The sequence below is a fragment of the Terrapene carolina genome, unplaced genomic scaffold (genome assembly GCF_002925995.2).
Source record: "Terrapene carolina triunguis isolate 2854851 unplaced genomic scaffold, T_m_triunguis-2.0 Scaffold84, whole genome shotgun sequence".
In the NCBI taxonomy this organism is placed as follows: Eukaryota; Metazoa; Chordata; order Testudines; family Emydidae; genus Terrapene; species Terrapene triunguis.
In genome coordinates this window covers 43,115,945-43,139,484 of record NW_020664435.1, presented here as the reverse complement: position 1 = coordinate 43,139,484, position 23,540 = coordinate 43,115,945, and the positions used below count along the sequence as shown (strand labels likewise).

Genomic DNA, 23,540 nt, shown 5'->3' with positions numbered 1-23,540 from the left:
CAGTGCCTTGTATAATGGTACTAATATTTCCCTGGCCCTACTGGAAATACCTCACCTGATGCATCGTAAGACTGCATTAGCCTTTTTCACAGCTATATCTCATTGACAGCTCATATTCATCCTGTGATCAACCAATATAGCCAGGTCTTTCCCCTCCTCTCGCTCATCCAACTGATAAGACCCCCAGCTTATAGCAAAAATTCTGAAATATGGTTGGTTTGACTTGGGTCTTAGTGCTGCAGTGTGGCCACCAGAGCCCCATGTTCAAGCCTGGGTTAGAAAATTCTTAACATAAAGTTAAGAATCAGTGTTTATGCTCAAGCCCAGGGTTCTTTAACATGAGTCAGCTGACTGAAGTCCCACTAACCCTGTGCTTGCACTGCAGTATAGGCAGAGCCTTATTTTCCTAATCTCTGTTGGCCATAGAGTTCTCCTTGTGTCTCTTGGCTTCCCTTATCAATTTTCTACAATTTCTAACTTCTGATTTATATTGATTACTATCACCTTCCCCTTTCTTTCATTTTGTCCCTGTCTGTGTTTGTATATACATTTTTTTAACAGCTGCCTTCACTTTCCCTCTAAACCAGGTTGTTGTTGTTTTTTAACTATCACAGCCTTTGTCCTTAATTGTGCAATTCTGGGATTATGACTTTTTGGGCATCCATGCATTTTTAAAAGATTTACAATTAGCATTCACAGTTATCTGATTAAATTCTTCCTCCCAGCTGATTTGGCTCATAATTGTTTTCAGCTTTGTGAAATTGGCCCTATACACCAAGTGTATATATTATGGGTCTGGACTTTATTCTGTTTGCACATTATAAATGTGACCAAGTCATGCTCACTTGTATTTGTTACCATTAACTTTTAGTTCTGTATCAGGTCCTCTTTATCTAGTAGGGCAAGCTCTAATATAGAATTCCCCCACATTGTCTGCATCCGAAGAAGTGGGTTGTAGCCCACGAAAGCTTATGCTCTAATAAATTTGTTAGTCTCTAAGGTGCCACAAGTACTCCTGTTCTTTTTACTTTTTGAATTGGGATATTGTCAGCTATAGTGGTTAGAAATTACAAGGCTGTTTTAGCCCTGGCAGCACTCAAACTGAAGATGTGTGTAATCACACAGTTTTTTTATTCCTGCACATTATAGATAGGTGCGTAAGGAGGTGCTCGCCTTGTTCCCTGGTATGATTTGGTGGTCTGTAGCAGACACCAGCTTGTGCTTTATCTGTTAGGCCATTGATCCATAAGCATACAAAATAATTTTATTCTGAGTTATCAGTGAAAGGGAAACAGGTAATGCCATTTTTGATGTAGAGTGCCACTCCCCCCACCCCTTTTACCCGCTTGATCCGTCCTAAATAGGTTATAACCATTGATTTTAACATTCCAGTCAGATGAATCAGCTCACCATATGTAGAGCCCATACATAGCTATAATATAGCGAGAATGACTGTGGCATATTTTATCATCAATCTGAAATGTAAAGTGTTGCAGAAGAAATGAACTATTAAACACTTTATCTAAGGTGTTAGATTCATCCAATGAGGCACTTATTGGCTGAGGAAAGTCAACTCAAGATAGCTCGGGTCAGCTCAGCTTTAAAGCAAATGCCTCAACTTTCAGCTTTACAGAACTCTTCCTCTTTTATGACATGTTTAAGGGGATCACTTTCCACAGTCTGGCTTTGGGATTTTGGGGAGGGTCTTTGTGATAATTCTTTGCTTACACCAAGTCTTGGAACTACCAACAGCCCTCACCCCTGAAGAAGCTGGAGAAGTGACCACCATGCCGCTCTGATACAGGAGCCAGTTTATTGTGCTGACGTTCTAATCTAACCTAGTATTTCTAAGGCACCTAGTAGCTAAATTCCTAATTAAAGTGACGAAGAAACATAAGGGGCAAGAACAATATAAATAAGAGGGGAAAAAAGTATGAAAAGGCAGAATAGTCTGAAACCTGAGGAAGAGGAAGAACCAGAGGCTAATAAAACTGTTCAGTAGTCTCTCTAAACAAGGTAGTGTAGGGCAGGATTCAATTCAGGCCAGAGCTTCTCAATAAACTGATTTTTTTTCCTGAGGGCCTTACAGAATTCCATACAAATAAGTGCTGACAGCCATGTTAAATAGCTGCTCTTACTGGGGGAGGTATGACCTCATGCTGCAAACAGTTGGCTTTTGTCAGTATTTGAATCTCAGTGTGTATATAGTCCCATTTTTGGTTTTGTGACAAAGAAAAGAGTAAGGGCAGAAAATACTTCAACATACAGAACTTCACTTTTGTAACAGAAATGAAAACAAACCCATCTTGGTGATGAAGAAATTACAATCTGTCATTTGGTGATTCCCACATGGCAGTTCTTGCTCACCGATCCATGGATGAACTGTTTGGTAAATTTGGGGTCAGGAAAAATCTGACGGCATGTCAGCCATTTTGTTTTGCCTTCCTCTGGAGCACTGAGTGGGACCCATCCATTATTGCCAGGTGAATGTATTCCACACACTCAATTTCCTGAGAAGGAAATTGGTCCAAGCAGCTTTAAGTGCAACTGAAATTAGGACAGTTTTTCAGAAAATATAATAAAATGTCAGAGAAAGATCACCCTTCATTTGTCATGTGACAATGCTAAAAAGTCACAAAACAAGTTGCTCAGTTCCAACCCTGAATGAAGAGTTTTAATAGCTTCAGGATATGTTATTATCCCTAAAACTACTTTGTCTCGCTCTACTTCACTACAGAGTTTCGACTAGACCCTCCCTAATACCTAGCCTTTCTGCTACAAAATTAAATGACCAGTACCTATATGTAATCTCACATATTTATTTTATGATCTCATTATTTTTCCTTTTGTGGCCTTTTTAAAGTGGTGTCACAATTTCTTCCACATTTGTCCCGAAAGGTGATCACACTCTTTCCTTCACTGCTCTGATATGGTCTGATTCTTATGCCCTGCTTGTACACTGCTCTGACAATCAACTACACTTTCACTCGCCTTAAGGCACCTTCACATTGCCAGTGAGTTGTAAAGGGGCTGTTTGCAAGAGAATCAGGTTCACAGTGCTCAGTTTTGTAGCATGGAGCACTATAAAACCACTGTCTTCTCTGCATAGATCTCAACTCCTAAGAGTACTGAAATGCATTATTAAGCTTCCTATATCATTCCTTCAACTCATCTTCAGTCAGGTAACAAAATATGGAAGATTTCAATGAAAGCAGGTTAAATGCCTGTATCTAATCTAGCTATAGTGTGTCTAAATTGCCTATCACTTTGGTAGCTAAACGCTGAGAAATGTCAAATTCTTCAGAGTTGGTGCAATAAACTTGAGCAGATCGTGGGGAAAAAAAAAATCTAACTCCTGGTGAGTGTAATGAGCTTTTAGATATCTTGCCACACTCTTCAGGTTTTTGGCTCAGTTCTGATCTGTGGCCAAATCCTGAAATTCTTACTCCAGCAAAAATTGCCAGTATTTCAAATGAGACTTACTTGAGTAAGAACAAGCTAATGATCCCAATTCTGCATTGCAATGCTCATCGTATAGTCATTTACACATGAGGAAAGTATCTGAAAATTGGGTGTAAAAGGCTGCTAGTCCAATTTGATTGCATTTTACATCCATTTTGCATTCATTCTACACAGGCCCAAAGACGTCCTGATTTAGCTCAGTGACATAATAAGGTTGTCTGAGTAAAAGCAGTAAAAATACATAGAAGAGGTCAAGATTTGGCCCATGGCTGGCAAATAGAAAATAGCTACAGGCTCATATAGAGAATTCACAATCTCACTTTGGCAGCACTACTTCAGAAGCATTGTTTGTCTTTAGTAGCCTCCTTCCACCCTTCCCTTTCCCTATCCATACTGAAAAGCATTCAGGATGCCCAGAATGTCTGTTTTGTATCCAACAAGACACTCAGTGTAATAGGGGGGTTTTCTGGAGAGGCTTGAGCCATTGAAAATTAAAGATTTATGTCCAACTGCATGCACTTATTATGCCACAGTTAAATATCTCCATTATTTGGGGATAAGGGCACATAGAAAAGACAGACAAAAAAACCAAAGGGCAACAAATTCTGATGTTTTTATAGGGGAGAGAAAAAAATGCATGTGTAGGATTAGTGACAGCTGGATCCACCTTGGTAACGATCAGATAAAGGAATGGCAGCAAGCATGTTTCCATGTAGATACTAACGTTGGCTAATATATGACTCTGCTTATGTCAAGAGGGTCTGACATTAGATTTCAATTATTTTGCTATGTATTATACAAATTATACATTTAATAGAAGGTGTCTTATCAATGAAAATTCAGAAAGAGCAACCAGAAGAGAGCTAGCAGGAAATATCATCATCCTCATCACGAGCCTGGCTCAGAGATGACATGACAGATGTGGCTTCTTTCTGTTCACACGGAACTTTGAGGCCAATAATAATAATAAAAAAGCCCACACAGATACAGCATAGCCACATTTTACACTTTTATTTGGGTTTAGATCAACAACACAGAGAAAATACTTTGGTCAAACACAAGAAGAAGAGGTTGCCATGTAGTTCTTTCTGGCAGTAACATGGAAAAATGCTGGTGTCCTCATGAAACACTGAATGTATATCTTGGATTGGCACATAGAACTAATAAATACAGTGTTTGTACTTAGCATTTGAAAACAGAATTGCACATGCAAGATGTAACCAGGCTACTGCTCACCTTCACCATTGTCCCTGTACTATTTTTTACACTTAGTTCTTCGTCCCCATTTTCTCTGCTACAAACAAGAACAGAATTTGCTCGGCTGCTCAGTATTTCAGTGACTACAGTTGGTAATTTTGTGACCTGTTTAGATAAGGTTGCTTTAGTCCTCATTGGCAGAATTGGTATCTGCTCTAAAGCTTTAATTGAAACATTATGCATTGTACTAGGGTGAGGGGAATGTTCTTCTCTCAAGCTGATCAGGAGAGGATAGTACTGAGCAAAGATATAGTATAGGGACTTGTGTGTGAATGCAGCTCTTACAATACCAAGAGTCAATATTACTACCACACAAAGAAAGACAGATCAATAATATATTGTACAAGCTTATTCAGTAACACATGTTGATTTGCAACACTGTACAGTTTAAATCTAAAATGCACGGCCTCAATCTGAGGTGACAAACAGTACTATCAATATAATAAAGGCAACACAATTACAGACACAATTTATTTCCTCTTCTCATGTCACATCCTCATGACATTACACCGAATCAATACCCCATTTATGTATTTTAGGTCAAATTAAACCACTCTGCACTAGTTTTCTTCAAGTATTTTAGAGCCAGTAAAACAATCTTGCTTTACAAATGAAAGTGGCCATGTAGATTCCAGTCAAAGCTACAACCAAAACTTAACTAGGGTTATAAATAGAAACAGGTCTGAGCCATTAAGTCCTGATCCAAGCTCTTCCAGATTTTGAGGAAGAGGAGGTTGAAGCTCAATTTCCACTTCCATGCCTCCCCTAGTGTTGAAGAATGACTCAACATATCAGTTATGCAGGATTTTGCGCCAGTGATTTCTAAATGGGTCTGGATGACTCTACAATGACTGTGCTATGAGTATCTAGGCATATCTCAAAGCATTCTAATAGCAATTTCAATCAGACAAACTCAATGTAGAGCTGGTTAGTAGATTTAATCAAAACACTTTTTGAAAAAAGTGTTTTGACTAAACTGAAATTTTTCACAAAGTTGTATTGAGTTCTACAAAATTTCAGGCAAATGAAAAAAAAAGTTCAGAATGAAAATTTTCAGAATTTCCATTTTGTGGGAAATTGCAAACATTGTTGTTGTTGTTCTGAATTAGAACAAACATTTTTGAACGTTCCCGTGAAACTGAAATTCTGAGTTTCCAGCAGCTCTATGCCAGTGCTGGGAATGGGGATGTTTAGAAAAACTGTTGTCATGTGGAAAATTCAGGTTCCACCATGACATGAGCATCTGACTTAGGACCCTATTCTGAGACCTTTACATATACAAAAGTCCTTATTCATCCAATTAGCATTGCTCCTGTGAGATGTAGTAGGATCTGGGTCTTAGAGAATTCTAGTCAATCCTAGTTTTCAATTTATTTTTATCTCTAATGAATAAATTACTGTTTGCAAAGATGCTTATGACACAAGTATTTAGTGTAAAGTGTGGCCCTTTTTGATAGGCTGTTTAAAAGTAGAACAAAGAAACCACACAAATATAACCTTAGTTCAGTCTTGGTTAGGACTGTATATTGATTGTCCATTTGCTTAGGTTAGGCCACATAGGAAATATATTTAGGAATAATAGCATCCTATTGTTGTATTGTAGTAGTTCTTATTAAGAGTTTTTAAGAGCTGCAGTACTTGTGAGGTTTTGCAATACTTAACTCTAGAGATGTACAATCCATGTGACATATAGAAATGAGGCATTGAACCTTTTAAAGAATTTATGTGGGCTTATGGTTCAAAATAATCTTTGTAGATATTTGATGCACCTCTATTAAAAGAAAAAAAATTCTTGTTTAGTTTTCAGTTTCTGCCCCTGCATTTTTTATAACCCATATAAAATAAAAATCTATAGTTTACAAAATAGGATATTTTAATATATATATATTCCTTTTTTAAAATTATATGTATTTAAATACATTTGAAATGTTACTATAGGTAAATTAGAAATTCTGTTCTAAATCTAAGAAAAAGGCAAAATATTTTCACTTTTAAACATACAGTTTCTTTACTTTATGTATCTTACTGCCCCCCGCCCCCATTTGATTTTGTCACCATTTGGGGCAAATTTGGCACCACTCAATCTGACTACTTTTAACCTAAAAGATGTATTTACTAACTGTATTAAAATTTGGGGGGAAATTGCAAGTATCTTCTGTTATTTCTTATCTGTTTGAATGCAGCCTTTTGTGTATCTAATTATTAAAGAGGTATTCTAAAACTCAAGAGAGGATTTTAAAAGGAGCATGTTTCTTGATTTTAAACTGTACTCTACGTTGACGCCACAATATAGAAATAGATTTACTTTGGAACAAACTACAAATACATTCGCACAGTTTGTGACAACTTAATTGTCTACCTAGAGGTTCTGGAGCAGACTCGCAGACCAGATTATTATAAATCTTGTCCCAGACGTTCTATTTCCTCAATCAGGAAATCAATGTCTTGATGAGAAGCTGCTGGGTTTGAGATGACCATACGGAAGAAGTTCACTTTGTCTCCCAGTGGTTGATAGCTGACCATAGTAGTTCCATATTCCATCATTCTGGCTTTTATCACTGGGGCCACCTGCAAAGGCATGATACAAATATCAAATAATTATTTCTAATTCTAGAATTTGTTTGCTTTTTTTAATAAGAGAAGGAAGCTAAAACAAAATAAGAAAAAAGTTAATTTTTGGCCAAAAATGAATATAGCAGAGTAAACTGATCAATTTATAAATTGGAGAGGGTACAGAGAAGAGCCATGTGAATGACTAAAGGATTAGAAAACATGCCTGATAATGATAGGGTCAAAGAGCTCAATCTATTTAGCTTAACAAAGAGAAGGTTAAGGGAGTGACTTGATTAGAGTCTATACATATCTACATGGGCTACAAATATTCAGTAATGGGCTCTTCAGTCTAGCAGAGAAAGGTATACTATGACCCAATGGCTGGATGCTGAAGCTAGACAAATTCAGACTGGAAAGAAGGGATAAATTTTTAATGATGAAAGTAACTAACTATGGGGTCAATTTACAAGGGTTTGTGGTGGATTCTCTGTCACTGATCATTTTAAATCAAGACTGGATGTTTTCTGAACGATAAGCTCTAGGAATTATTTTGGGGAATTTTTATGGTCTGTGTTATGCAGGAGGTCAGTATGGATGGTCCTTTCTGGTCTTGGAATCTATGGCTAGTCTACACTACCGCTTAAGTCAATGTAACTTATGTTGCTCAGGGGTGTGAAAAAGTTACCCCCCCCTGAGCGATGCAAGTTACATCGCCTTAAAGCAGTGTCCATACTGCGGTATGTCAACAGGAGACACTCTCCTGCTGACATAGCTTCCACCTCTCGTTGAAGTGGAGGTATTATGCCGAAGAGAGAGTGCTCTCCTATCAGCATAGTGCGTCTTTACCAGTTGCATTGGTGAAGCTGTGCCAACGTAGTTTGATAGTGTAGACTAGCCCTATGACTCTATGAAAGTACTGCATCAGAAAGGGGTGCTCTGGGGGGGCAGTCCAGGGGCGCTGCAGGTGGGGGTCAAGGTGACCCGGGACCCCCTCTGGTGCTGGGGGAGAGGGGTGGCAGCGCTCAGCTCAGGACCACCGCTGGTGCTGTAGGGGGCAGGTGGCAGCGCTTGGCCTGGGACCACCGCTGGTGCTGGGGGCGGGGCGGGCGGTGGCGCTTGGCATGAGACCACCACTGGTGCTGGAGGGGTGGTGGCAGTGTGTGGCCTGGGATCCCCGCTGGTGCTGGGGGTGGGGGTGGCATTGCTGGCAGGTTACCTACCTGGCTCAGAGTGTACCTGCAGCTCCTAGGGGGAGGGGTGGCCAGGGGGGCTCCATGCGCTGCTCCCGCCACAAGTGCCAGCTCTGCAGCTCCCATTGGCCAGGAACAGCAGCCAATGGGAGCTGCGGGGTGGCACCTGTGGGGGCGGCGCCTGCGGGCGCGGGCAGTGCGCAGAGCCACCTGACCCCTCCACCTAGGAGCTGTAGGGACATGCTGGTAGGAGCCGGGGAAGCCCCCCCCAGGTAAGCGCCGCCCCGCACCTCAACCCTGTGCCCCAGGCTTGGGCCCCCTCCCGTCTTGGGTAGCCCATGAGCCAGCACCAGCTGCTGCAGAAGTCATGGAAAGTCACGGAATCCGTGACTTCCATGACCTCCGTGACAGACTCACAGCTTTAATCATGGGAGATGTAGTTGAATCAGGGAGACCAGCCTATAGAGGAGCTTGGTGAACCTGAACTACCACTCCCATGAGGCACTGTGGCAGCACTTCTGAATCAAAATATTTCAATTTTTGAATGAAATATTTTTGATTTTGATTTTTCATTGAAAAGTCTAAATTTTTCTATGGAAAGCTTCAATTTTTCATTGTTGTAAAAAAATTTGATGGGAAAAAGACTCATTTTCTGACAATCTCTAATAGGTATGCATGTGCCTACTTTCAAGTATGTGAGTAGTCCCACTGCCTTTAGGTAGGCATGCCAGAGGGAAGTGCAGGTAGGTGCCCAAGATTGTTTCGTCATCTGATAAGTCACCTTCCTACTTTAGATAAAAGCAGCAGTATTTACAAGGATTTAACTTTACAGGTATCAGCAGACGTTGCATGACATTGCAAAGGCAGTCATGACACCTTGCAAAGGCACAAAACCATTCTTTATATTGGCAATAAATGGCTCAGAGCTATTCTAACCAGTGTGCTAACACTCAGTATTGCTGACAAATGCAATTAACACATGTCATTTTCTGCATAATCCTCAAGCATATTGTTATAATCACTTTCCCTTTGTTTTCATATGCTAGACCTCTACCACACAATCAAATTAAAGCCTCTGGTCAAATTGTTACATTTGTTAGGATCACCAATTGCAATTTAAATTGTTAACATCAAGGATGACCAAAGGTCAAATAAGCACCATAGAGAAAAATACTGAGAAAGGGCAAACACATAGAATACAAAACACACAGACCAGCATTTGGGTGAACTGAATTACAGGTGCATTTTGTAAACCCACTTACCTTGCAGAAAGAAAACATTAAAATAACATTGGAAGTGTTCAAATGATCACTTTTATGTCACTAGTTTTTCCAATTTATAAAAACATAACTAGATACCTCCCCCCCAGTGCTCTGAGTGTCCCGACAAAGCGATTCCCTAGTGGACCACCTTCTCATCACAGCCCCATTCTTGATCACACAACATCCCCATGGCAGCTCATGCGGAGAAATAACACTAGGAAAGTCTTTGTGTATTTTCAGCCCTCTTTTAAGCACCAAATATTTTGGCTTTTTATTAATCACATTTTCTACTCTTGCTCTTCATTTCAACTCCCCTTCCATCCGTTCTGTTCCTCTCATCCCCCTGCACAGGCTGCCCGATTCTCCTCCTCCTACTCCCTTGGACAGGCTGTCTGGGGCCTGGTCTACACTACGACTTTAATTCGGATTTAGCTGCGTTAATCCGAATTAACCCTTCACCCATCCACACTACAGAGCCAGTTAATTCGAATTAAAGGGCACTTAAAATCGATTTCTGTACTCCACCTCGACGAGCGGAGTAGCGCCTAAATCGATTTTGTTAATTCGAATTAGGGTTAGTGTGGCCGCACACCACCGAATTACTGTGGTTAAAGTAATGGGGTAGTGTGGCCGCACACCACCGAATTAATGTGGTTAAAAACCGAATTAATGTGCTTAGTGTGGCAACGCGCACAATCGAATTTATACAACCTGTTTCCCAAATTCGAATTATCTAAATTCGGATTAATCCTGTAGTGTAGACATACCCTGGTTCTCCTCTCTCACCCTCTCTGCAACACCTTCTGGCATTTCTAGTCCCTAAACACAGCTCCTGTTTCCTCGCCTCCTCCACTTATATAGCAGTGGTCCCTAAAGGAGGCAGCTGGGCTGGCTTCTCTTCCTTATTTCCAGATCTTTTTACAGGCCTCCAGTCTCTTTGGAAGCTAGAAGTAAGGAGGAGCAGCTAGCATCATGTGACCTTTCAGGCCTCTGTAGACCACCACCAAGTGCTCTGCAGACTACAATTTGAGAAAACCATTATGTTAGAGATGAGCCTGATACACAAAGATAGGATCCAAATTTGGTTTGAACTTCCCCAAAGTTGGGGACTGAAGGGTTGTTATCCAAGATTCTTGTGCAAGCCCATCTCTAATATTTTGAAATATTTTCAGCTAAAGATACCTGTGGCCTTTATGTTGATGACATGGGCATGCCTTGCATACAATGAACCAACATATCTTATTTACCTTTAGAAGGCAGTTCATTCTTTCTTCGTTGTCCTCCATGCTGCGCAAACTGGGAGGTACGTACCAGAAGCAGACATTTGTGTGCTGAGGCTAAACACAAAATAATAATGGCTTACACGGCAAAAAATGTTCATAATATCTCAATTGCAATTAATTCCATGCCTTTCCCTCCTCTCATACATCATGTTATGACAGCAATCATTGGCTTTCATTACTGCACACCACAGAGAGTCATTAGCATCATTATTAGGGATAATTTTAGGCAATTTATCCCAAAGAAGACAGACCCAGATATACATCCCCCACTGTGCCTATGCATTTGTCCCCTACAGAGAGACATCTGGATTCTATAGGTGCTGTCCTTTCAAGAGGATGCATGGAGTATGGAGTTAATGTCTCTTCAGAAGCAGGTGTCTATAGTAGATGACCTACTTAATAAAGCATCCTGGGTACTTTGATTTTGTTGTGTGACTATATAATGTATAACTCTGGACATATAGGCTAGAGTCAGAGGTGAGTGTGAGATGGTATAAATTAGATTCTCTTCTACTCCTTGAAGTTCCCTGGTGCTTAGTTACACTTCCCTACATTCCATTAAGCTCCCTTACTAATGTGAGAGAATAATGGAGTCTAAACTAGTTTAATTTGCACATTTAGGAGCCAGAAGAAGACAGGTGAAAAGTAGGGCGTGGCCTGTTTTCATGGCTTGTCTACACAGAGACTTAATAATAAATGGAGATATCCTATCTCCTAGAACTGGAAGGGACCTTGAAAGGTCATCAAGTCCAGCCCCCTGCCTTCACTAGCAGGACCAAGTATTGATTTTGCCCTAGATCCCTAAGTGGCCCCCTCAAGGATTGAACTCTCAACCCTGGGTTTAACAGGCCAATGCTCAAACCACTGAGCTATCCCTCCCCCCCACTTAGTTCATGCCAAGTTGGGGTGTGAATCTACAGTGCACTAGCATGCCATGTGGAGCCTGTTTTCATCTGAGTCACCGGTAAAAGTCGGCTATTGACTTTCATCTGGGTGATGCAAGCTACAATACTCCACACTGCTGCCTCATTTCACTTGTCCCACAATGATGGGAATCATTAGCAGTTTCCTTTGTAAGGAGCATGTTTTTGGGTCCTCCAAAACCAGATTGTCCTATCAGTAGCTACACAGCTCCTGACGAAATGTACCAAATTTTAAAGCTACAGTAAGTCAGAATACATACCTTTCCATCAAACACCATTTCATAGCCTTCTCTGTTCTTTATTTTATTATATAGATATTCTGCAAGTTCCAAGCACTTGTCAATTTGTGCTTCAAATCCTGTAGTTCCCTTCATAAAAAAAGAACACAATATTTTGTATCTCTCTGTATTCTGAATTGCTATCATGTCAGGAATACGTGGCACTTGCTAAAGCAAATATGCAGGTTACTTCTCTAAAGTCTAATCTTGGAGATGCTGTACACCTTCTTGTTTGCTATGAATAGTTCACCCAGCTCTAGCTGTATCCATCTGACCTGTATGAAATAGGTTGGTGATATCAGTCCAGTTCCTAATGGGCCATTGAAGATACGAATCACTGATGGGAACACTTGTTGGGAGCCTCTGCAGTGAGGCCATGGATTGGAAAGCTGTGGAGCATGAACTCTACATTGTTCCTTCTTGGTCAGGGTTGAGTCACATTGTGAGCAAGTGGGGAAGTTTGCACTGATCTCTGGAGAGAGGACTCTAGCCTGTAGGGGGGGCAATCTGGCACCTATTCCTAGCCCAAAAAGCCCCTAGAAAATTAAATGATAACATGAGCTTTTAAAGAGCAGCTTGATGTCTGGTGAAAAACAAGCATTCTAATTAGAAAGCAGCTCTGTCTCTTCAGCATGGCCATTTTTTTTCTCTCCTCGTTGCTACTTGATAAAGGACATTTGTATGAAATTGGAATCTTTGTTTTTAAGAGCTTCAGTTTCTCCTGCTGCTTCCTTTCCAGCTCAAGTCCGTTTGTGACATCATAATCATTTCTGCAACCACCAGCTGTGATGCCACTAATAAAGCATTATTATGGCTTCAAGTCAGGAGAACAAGCTGCAGAAACAGACAAACTGTTTAAGAAACACTGATCCTATGTTAATGTAAACATTTCAATTTAACTAGACGTGGGAAATTGGGAGAAAAAATAGTGAAAGAAATATGGAAATGATTTGGCCTTTAAGAAAAAATGTTTATAAATAAAAGTCCACTCAGCCCAGCTAAATCTGATTTGTGCTGCTCTGGCACTGCAAAGCAGACCTAAAGCTAGTTTAAGTGGACCTTTGGGTAGGGGCATCCTACAGTGGTGCAGAGGCAGCATAGTGCCAAGCATAGGGGGTGTGGCCAAAGAAAAAGAGGTGTGGCCAAAGTTCCCTTGCACTTGGAAGGCCCCCACTATTACAGCAGCTCCTGGGAGGCTATTTCAACTAGGACAACTTGAAAACAGTCTTGAGGCTTCTTGAAGTTGTTCCTTGCAACTGGTCCAGTGCCTAGTGGCCTGAGGATCAGGGAAACACAAAGATGGCTTACATCCAATTTTGAAGACTCCTGGTGACAGTCCCAAAGAGCTATCCCAGAATGTGTTTTCAGAATTTGAATAAAGCATCTAAGCAGGGCCGGCTCCAGCATTTCTGCAGCCCCAAGCAAAAAAAAAAAAGCCGCAATCGCGATCGGCGGCGGCAGTTCAGCGGCAGGTCCTTCGCTCCTAGAGGGAGTGAGGGACCTGCCGCTCCCGAATTGCCGCAGGTGCCACCCCTCTCCCTTGGCCGCCCCAAGCACCTGCTTGTTAAGCTGGTGCCTGGAGCCGGCCCTGCATCTAAGGGTCTTTAAGGCCTTTTTTTTTGTATAGGAATGATGCAGTCAACTGCAATGAACAAGCCTGAAATAGTTAGGCATAATCATTTGAATTTATACATAAAAGTATTTATTTAGCAATATTATACAAAAGGATGCATGAGTCAAAAAGAGCCAGTACTTTCAGATTTTAATTAGTTTGCCCATGATAATAATGTGACTGTGGTGTAATCACAGTATAAAATGGAACCAGGTGTGTTAGTCACTAATTTGTCACATTTAGTTTTAGAATTTCATTAAAATAAAAAATCTTTGTGTTTCCAAAAACTTTCTGGACTGATTACACTTATACTTAAACATATTTATGCTGTCAGATTGTAAGAGTTAGATGCCGCAATTGGTGTACAATGACATGGAGTCTGAATTTCAAAGTCATGTGTGATGCTTTGTAGCTAAATCAGTTAAAAGGTAAAGAAAGTGGAAATGTATTATTATTATTTTTATTATTATTTATTTTCTATCATTGTTCTTTCTTCCATCTCATGTGAAAAGGTCAGGTTAGACATTTTCTAAAATTCTGATTATATAAAGCAGAGCTGTTCACTGTTTTATGCAAACAAATACATCACATACTTGCTTACCTTTGCTCTCCACATCAGCCAGAGCTTGAAGACATCAACATGACGCCCGCATTGCAACGCCTTGTCTCCAGTGTCATATGACAAGTCATAGTGTTTATCTTGTTGAAAGAGGTAGGAAGCATGCATTTGATTGCAGCTCTGCATCAAGCCCTTAAAGAAACAGAGACACAGTTAAGGAAAATTGGCATTTGCATGGTTTTACTGCTTTGCTTCCTTTTATTTCTATTATGTAACCTTTCCAAATGACTCTTCAAAGCATTACTCTGGATAAAGCAAGCTGACCCAGCAGCCCTGTGGCTCTTCTAAATAATGTCATGACACTCTTTGCTGAATTGGTTTTGTTTCTAAACTACTATTCCCCGTTTTTATTCTTTCAGGGTGCAGTTCATTCCAATGCTGAAGGCACATGCAAGGCCCTCCACGCCACCTACACTACAAACCAGATGCTTACGGGGGTCTCAAATAGTAAGAAAGGCTTTGGGCAGACGGGGGTGAATATGCCTTTAAGAACACTGCTAGTGCTGTTTCTGAAGGTAAATGGTCACATTTTGACTCCCCTTCTAGCCTGCAAAATGTAGTTTTGGGAGGCAGTCTTGCAATGTGCACAAAATTTGGCTGCGGGCCCCCAGTTGGCTATCTCTGAGCTAAGGTGAGGGCGGCCGTTTCACAAAAAGCATGGAGCTAATAATTTTTCTCAGTTTTCCTTTTTATTTGTGTGCATTATATATAGAGAGCGCCAAATCCTGGCTTTGTTGAAGTCTTTGTGCATGTTTTGTGCACGCCATAGACCTCTTTCCCAAAAGTGTATTTTGCAGTCCACGAGGGGTCTTTGTCTTCAAGATTTACTTATATATGAAACGCATAAAAATGAGATGGAAAAATGAGAAAAACACAATTGGCTGTACGTTTTTTGTGAGACGCCTGTTCTCACTCTAGGTGAGGGATGGCGCTGGCTTCAGTGAGGCCAGGACTTGTTTCACAGAATTGAACCACAGGGCAAATAAATCCTAGCTCCTCTCTTTCTGTTGAAGTGCACTTTGTGTACAATCTGCTGCGCAGCTGTTAGCAGAGCAGTAACCAGCTTTTCAATAGCTGGTCTAAGTGGTGGTGGTTGTAGAGCAGCTGTCCCAATAAGTGGCTGCTATATAAAAATTACAAGCTTGAAGGATAATTCTTCCAGTTGTAGCTGTCCAAGTACTAAATAAAATGTGTAGATTTTATCACGTAAACTTGGGGTTCCTTTTCTCATTCCACGCTGCACAAATTGGGCTTATATATCAGTGTTGGGTTGTAATGTCTCGCCATTTGGTTGACCCAGAGGTGAAAGTAAGCCAGTACAGTCCAGTAGGGCGTACCAGCAAGAGCCAGTACGCCATGCTGGACCAGACCGGCTTCCCCAGGCGGGTGATTTAAAAGGCCCGGGGCTCCCTGCAGAGGCCAGAGCCCCTGGCCCTTTAAATCACCGCTGGAGCCTGGCCGCCGCTACCCCAGGGCTCCGGCAGCTGGGCTCGGGCGGCGATTTAAAGGGCCCGGGGCTTCCCGCAGTGGGGAGCCCCGGCCCTTTAAAGCACTGCGCAAGCTTTGCCGCCGCTACCCCGGGGCTCAGGCAGTGGGGCTCGGGCGTCGATTTAAAGGGAATGGGGCTCTGGCTGCTGCGGGGAGCCCCAGCCCTTTAAAACACTGCCTGAGCCCTGCTGCCGCTACTCTGGGACTCAGGCAGCAGGGCTTGGGCGTCGATTTAAAGGGCCCGGGGCTCCCCGCTGCCAGAGCCCTGGGCCCTTTAAATCGCCAGCTGAGCCCAGCTGCCGGAGCCCCGGGGTAGTGGTGGCAGGGCTCCGGCGGTGATTTAAATGGCCCGGAGCTCCGTTGCAGTAGCGGCGGCCACGGCCCCGGGCCCTTTAAATCGCTCCTGAGCCCCGGGGCTCCAGCCGCCTCTGCAGCTGGTAGCTCCAGGGGTGATTTAAAGGACCCAGGGCTCCCAGCCACAGCCAGAGCCCCGGGGCCTTTAAATCTTGATTTAAAGGCCCCGCCTCTTCCAGTTGAGGCCACACCTCTTCCGGTTGAGGCCACGCCCCTGCTCAGGACTCCGGCGTACTGGTAAATCCTTTAACTTACTTTCATCCCTGGGTTGACCACAAACATCTGAAAGGGCAATAACTCATGGACACTGTGTACTGTATTGCTAGTCCAACTGATATTTGTAAGTGGGCCAGATTCTGCCTTCAGCAGGGCCGGTGCAAGGCCTTCGCACCCTAGGTGAAACTTCCACCTTGTGCCCCCCCCCAGCCCTGCGGCAGCCCCCCCCCCCCCCCCCCCCCCCTGGGGCCCCCCCCCCCCCCGCGGCAGCTCACCCCTGGCCTAGGGAGCCGTGCGGCAGCTCCCTCCCCCGCCCTGAGGCACCCCCCCGCGGCAGCTCCCCATCCCTCGGCCCGGGGATCTGTGCGGCAGCTCTGACCCAGGGGAACCCCTGGGCTGCCAGCGGCGCGCTGACCCGGGGGAACCCCTGGATTGCCTTCCGGCGGCTCAGACTCCCTCTCCCTCCCAGCGCAGCGGCCGCTGTAAAAAAAAAAAAAAAAATCTGGGGCGCCGCTTTTTGGCACCCCCAAATCTTGGCGCCCTAGGCAACCGCCTAGTTGGCCTAAGTGGTAGCACCGGCCCTGGCCTTCAGTCACACCTATACACGGCATTGAAAGCTGTGGTGTTGCATGGCTTCAACTAAGTGCACAACTTAGTTCAGTGTATTTCAAATACAAAGTCGCCAAAACTCTATAAAGATATAGTCATTCATTTCTCCTGGACAGCAGCTTTAAATCCTTTCTGTGTTTGTAGACTGAACAAGTGCCTAGAGGTTTGTTTCTCAGTTTCATTTGTAATCTTCATCCCATTAACATACATTAGCTATGACACAGTTATAAAGAAGGCATCCAGCACATTGCGGGGGGAAATGCCAGAAATAACTAGAGGTGCAAATGGATGAAGACATACCTCTTCTCTAACGAGAAGGGCAGAACACTGCAATGGGACTCCCATCATCTTGTGGGGGTTCCAAGTCACAGAATTGGCCCTACAACAACAAACAACATTAAACTGAGATGTTATACCACAGGTCTGAATCATTAAAACATTCAGTAATAAACAAAAATAATAAGGCTCATATGGGCCTCAAAGATGCAAGCTGAAAATATGCACAGCGGTTTTCAGAAGAGTGATTATTGATGTTCATACAGGACCCCAAAGGCAGTGCTAGCCCATTGGGGGGCCCTAAGCAGGAATATTTTGGTGCCCTTCCCACATACAGCACATAATAAAAAGTGACTAGGGGCCTTCTTGAACTGCTCAGGGCCCTAACCAGTTGTTTAATCTGCGTATGCCTAGCACTGGCTCTGCAGGACCCAATTGTAGAACTTTTACTCACACTGTGGGGCACTGATATAAATTTACACAGGCAGATTACTCATCAAAGTAAGGATTTTTGTAGAGTTAGCCCTAAAAGGTTCTGGACTACGGCTCTGGAGAGTTAACACAGAGCCATGGTGCTATACATTAGATTTTGTGAGCACCAGAATTTCTTGTGATCCATCTACACTTTAAAGGCAAAGAGTGAATGTGTCAAAAACACGTATGTGATTTAGGACCAGTCTACAAAGGTGTTTAGGCAGCTAAGATGCAGACAAGTGCCTAGTGGGATTTTCAAAAGCGCCTAAACAGGTTTGGTGTCTAATTCCCACTTATTCCCATTAACCCCCATTGATCCCATCTACTTGCTGATGCAAAATGATCATGGTAGTGAATATGGCATTATCTCAAAACGCTCTTTCATGCTCTCGGTCATTTATCTTGGTTACCAAGATGCCAGAAGCTGCCTTAGAACGTTAGTCAGAGAGCATGCTGAAATACTTATTGGCATGCATTGACTCAAGCAGGAAAAAAACACCAGGTCCTATGCCTGTTGGATTGATATAATATGCTCCTCAAGATACTGTGACATAGGAAGAGCGATTCATTGGCACAGCAAAAGCTATGCTGCTAACTAATCACATCACTGCAAATGGCTTAGAAAGGGTGAGAGGAGCTGGTAGTGGGGATTCAAAAATGTTTTGGGGAGTTTAGTTCCCTTTATTTAGGGTTTTGCAAGTTCTTTAATAAATCACTTAAAAGTAAGATTTTATTTTTTTTTTTGAAAGGCTAACAAGTCTTCAGAGATTTTTTTAAAAAGAAGCAAAAAGTGGCCTGGCATGGCTTGCAGAAGGTTGAGATTGTATCCAAAAGATCACGTCTTGTTATACATGTGAGAACATTTGGAAAAGTATTTTTTAGACCACAGCGAAGATGAAGAAGAATGTATAGAAATCCCAAGTTTCAAAAATGGCTAAATAAAACCAATCAAATACCTGTTTAACATACATAAGGGTTGATTTGTGCCTCCTATCTTCAGAACTGGGCAAGTTTGAGAACTGGGTCAACAGGAGGCTAGAAACACAGCTCCCAGCCTAGTAAAAACTAGAATGAACGACTAGCCTGGGTTCCAAGATTGCTCTCTGGATATGATTGCCTGAGCTATAATGTACATACATTTATTAAGGGTATGCATAATAATCTGCCAGATGGGCTAAATGAGCTTAGAACTATGTTCATTCCTTGCTGTATAGTTCTTTGTATTATGCTATAATCTGCTTCCTGGTTTCCCCAGAGAGCGAGAGAGAGTGAGAAAGAGTGTGTGTGTGTGAGAGAGGCCTAGGGCAGGAAGAGGATGCCTTGCACTCCTCTTATTCAACTCTGCAGGAGCATTATATGGGCTACAATTTGGACCAGAATTTGGCTCTTATTCAGCTCAGCCTTAAACAGGTGTCAGTTTTTGAAGACACAGATAACTGCAAGTACATTTTTGCACCCACAGTTAGTTGTGACCACTATTCAGGTCACTTTGATCTTTACATCCTGGATTGCATCTGCAAAGCTGAATCTGGATCCCCAGGGTTTAAAGGAAAGCAAGTTGCTGGCAGGGCACTCTCTGTCAGTGGCCCTTGACTGGAAGTCCTCCTGATCTGCCAGGTACAAAAGAGACTGAATCTGCTGACTCAAGGGCAGGCTGCAAAACCCATCTGTTTGCATGGGTGCAGAGGGACGGGGCCGGCTCCAGGGTTTTGGCCGCCCCAAGCAGCCGAAACCAAAAAAAAAAAAAAGCCGCGATCGCGATCTGCGGCGGCAATTCGGCGGGAGGTCCTTCACTCCCAGGCGGAGTGAGGGACCGTCCGCCGAATTGCCGCCGAATACCTGGAACTGCCGCCCCTGTCCGGAACGGCCGCCCCAAGCACCTGCTTGAGAAGCTGGTGCCTGGAGCCGGCCCTGCAGGGGGAGCACAAAGCAGGTGGGTGAACATTAAAGGATTGAGGTTGTGGGAAGGGTGGAGTGGTGAACTGTTCAGTTGTTCATTGTTTTATTTTTGTGTTATGCTTGACTTGTTATTTACTAATTCCAGGATTTATACTTTGGAGGGCTGTTGAAGATGCCTAAGGCACAGGATTGTGCTCTTTCTTGCTGTGGTAGGGGGCTGTTTAACTGTGTAGATCTGAACAAGTCAATAAATTGGGGGGGATGCAAATATCTAGGGGACCAAAACTGTACCTGCAAGAATGGAAGTGAGTGTTTTAAGACTCTGGCCTGGGAGGTAGTTTTCTTTCTCTGTTTGGAAACCAGTCGGTATTAAGGTTTGTGAAGAAGTGGGCAGTAAGGTGCCTTGCATATTAGTACATGAGCATTATCATTTTCTCTCAGATTGCTCCCTACTCCCCCACAACATAGATTCCAAGGCCAGAAGAGACCATTGTGATCAATGCAACTATGTGCAGTTGCAAAATCCTGTAGCTGGTGGAATACTTCTGTGCTGCCTTTCCTGCTATTTAAATGGGGTTATGCAGCCCCTGAAGCAAAGCCTGTAGGGAATACTCTTTCACAGACAGCATCTGGCTACTTGGCCCAGCTCTTTGAGCATTTGGCAGCTTTTAATCAACTCAGCGCCACTCACTTGTTTAGCGTACTGGAGTTAATGATTCTAAACTTGCATTCAAGCCTATTAATCTCTTTTCCTATTACAGCTAATAACTTTTCTCTGTCTTTACAGAGAACCCTAAATACATTTTTTAAGAGGCATGTAGATAATGGAAGTGGCTTGAGTTTTTTATAGTAAAAGGGTTGTTTACCAGCAACAATGCCTAAATCATTGCATTGACCTTCAGGTCATCCATTTTTCTAAAATTCATCAGAAAATTCATGGTTGTGCACAAAGTATTTTATCTAATTAAATTTGCTTTGTCACAAAGGGTACTGACATCAACTATTGATATATGCTTAAATAAAATGATGGCTGACAGCCACATTTAAAAAAGAAAGTTACATAGACAAAAATGAGACACATTATTTTCTTTTGGAAATTTCCTAACAGATCATCCTGGAGTTTTGCTGGATCAAGAATTGGCTTTATTTGGTGTGTTGTGATTATTAGAAATTGAAGGCTGAAATGGATGCAGATGCTAACTCTCATTTTGCAACATCCAAATGTGAACACCTTAGTAGGATATCTAAATCCCACCCGTGGGTGCTCAGACTGGAATTTTTCCCATTTAATGTACCTAAGCACCAATATTAGCATCCACGTGTACACAAAGTGTATATGCCCTGTGGAAATCTGAGTAGTTACCCTGCCCCCCGCCCCCATCATTCACCATGTGAAGAAGGAAGAGGAAATGGCAAGATTCCCCATGTAATTCACTGCCCCATACCGGGAGATGACCCTTATCAGAACACTAGATCTAAACCCCTTGAATGTTGGGGAAGTTCCAATTGAGTTGTAGGTCTGAATTCATGATTTAGGAATCGCTTTATTATAGATTGAACCAGAACTTCTAAACACCTCTGAATTTGGAAGAAGTTCAGATTTGGCTCCTATCCTGGATCCACATTTTGTGATTCAGGTTCCTCGTTAATGCTATATCCTGATAAGCAGCAAGAGCAGGGATTTCAACATCCTGAATGTTTTGAAGTATATCCTGCTTAAGCACAGCGTGCATGTATTCAGTGATAAGTCCATTTTCTTTAACAAAAATGTATCTAGCTTTTTAAAGTCCTTTTTGAGTTCTAAAGGCTTTCAAGTGATCAGCTGGAGAGGACGTCACTGGCTGCTTTCTGAATTCAAGATAAAAAACAATTTTTAGAAGTGTTATATGCTCATGAATCTGAGAGAAGGGGATTGGGCCCTCATAGAGAGACATGAATACAGAGTCTGCAGGAGAAGAATGGAAGGAAAATATCATGGAGCCAGTAAGAGGATCATGGGAATTGAGTGAAACCAAAGGCATGAAGACTGGGAAGAAGGAAGTTGGGACTAGTGCAATTTAACTGGCAGGGTGGTTTTGCTAGAAGTTGGAAAGAAGTAGGATGGGAATAATATCCTAATCTTAACCAGTAGAAGCTTTAAAAAAGTTTCTGGACAAAGTACTTGCTCAGGAGTTCATTCAAGTGTATTCTTTATTGCTACTGAACTGGTTCATCATTTCGGTGTGTATTATAGATGCATTCACCGTGGGTGGAATTCAAAACCTTGTACACCTAAATCTCAGCATTTTCAAGATCCAGCACAAGGATTTACTTCCATGAGGCATATTCAAACAGTGCGGAAATCTGAGCTGCTGCACATGTGAGCTGAGTTTTGCAACTACAGAAATGTGGAGAATAGAAGCAGCTATGAATTTGGATGTGTAAATTAATATTCCTAGCAAGAGTATGCATAACAACTCTTCTGATGATAAAATTCTAGCTAGAACCCATTGCAATACCCAGTGTACTAGGACACTGCATAAAAACTTAAGAGTTATGTTGTCATGGCATTGTGACATGCTGATATTTCATAGTGATTTGAGGATTTATGAAATTGGAACAATCTCAGACCGTCGGGTAACCCCGTTGCAAGATCTCCAAGGTTCAGTTCTTTTGGAAATGCAGTTGCCAGTTCTTTTTGGACAGGTTCAGACAGAGAATCACACAATGACCATTCTGGAGCTCAGAATATAGTTTGAAAGGGGTGAATCACAAATAGGAGCTATACATTATCTGAACAAGAAAACAAAGTCACATCACAAGTTTTTAGTCACGCAGCTTATCGAATAAAGGAACTTAGCAATGTTATTTCAGTTGAGAGAGGACAGCTTGAAAGATTGCTTCATGCTATATATTGGACATTAAATTATAATAATGAATAGGACTGGTTGATTTTTATTTATAGACATTTCTGTGGTAATCACAAATGTACTGGAGCACTTAATTTGTTAATAAATCATACCTTTCAACACCATTTAATTTCCATTTATGTTTTCTAGACATCAGCAGCCCGCCACCCCATGCTGCCTGAAAGACAAGATACATAATCTTACAAAGCAGATAGTTTTGTATTTTTCTGGTGTTTGCATCCATGTGTTCAAGCAATTTTATGTCTGATCTTTTGCTTGCTGAACCCATATACCTCTAACCACCTCAGATGGAGCTACAGTTTAGGGCCTGGATAATAAACTGTACTAATGGTTTTCATCTCTCTCTCCTGTGGTTTCTTTCAGGAGGCTGTGACTGGAGTTGCGTAGGCCAGGGCCTATGTGTCAACCTGCATCACTGTCCAGCCCACCTAATTCCTCCTTCACCATGGCCATATACGACAGCAGTATGCTAGGCCAACCCCAATCTGTGCTGGGGAGACAATAGGTGACTAGAGAGACACAGAAGGATAAGTTGGCCTTTTCCCTTTTTGTGACAGTGGTGTTGATAGAGTGGGATGGCAGCCAAGCTGGAGAGATGGGTTTTTCATCTGAGTTCAAACCACTAATGTTTCCTCAAACCTCCTCTTCAACCCTCTTTTTTCCTGCAGAGCTCTGGGACTGGAGTGATCATCTTCCAGCTTGTGCAAAAGAATGAGGCGCAGTGAGGACCTCAATAAAGTAAGCTAATCTAGGGTTACCATACGTCCGGATTTTCCCGGACATGTCCGGCTTTTGGGGATTCAAATCCCCGTCCGGGGGGAAATCCCCAAAAGCCAGACATGTCCGGGAAAATCCTGGGCGGGGTGCTGGGCGGCG

At 42.4% G+C, this 23,540-nt stretch overlaps 1 protein-coding gene across 1 annotated transcript in view; it reads right to left on the bottom strand.

The window, feature by feature from the left end:
* Positions 1-7,113: 7,113 nt before the first annotated feature.
* GAD2 (glutamate decarboxylase 2) overlaps positions 7,114-23,540 on the bottom strand; it is a 54,211-nt gene continuing 37,784 nt past the window's right edge. Inside the window, exons 11-16 of the mRNA XM_024208661.1 lie at positions 22,757-22,821; positions 17,407-17,485; positions 14,422-14,571; positions 12,191-12,298; positions 10,972-11,061; positions 7,114-7,287 (exon numbers count right to left, since the gene is read on the bottom strand). Coding sequence (XP_024064429.1) covers positions 7,114-7,287; positions 10,972-11,061; positions 12,191-12,298; positions 14,422-14,571; positions 17,407-17,485; positions 22,757-22,821 — 666 coding nt within the window. The remainder of the gene's footprint in view (positions 7,288-10,971; positions 11,062-12,190; positions 12,299-14,421; positions 14,572-17,406; positions 17,486-22,756; positions 22,822-23,540) is intronic.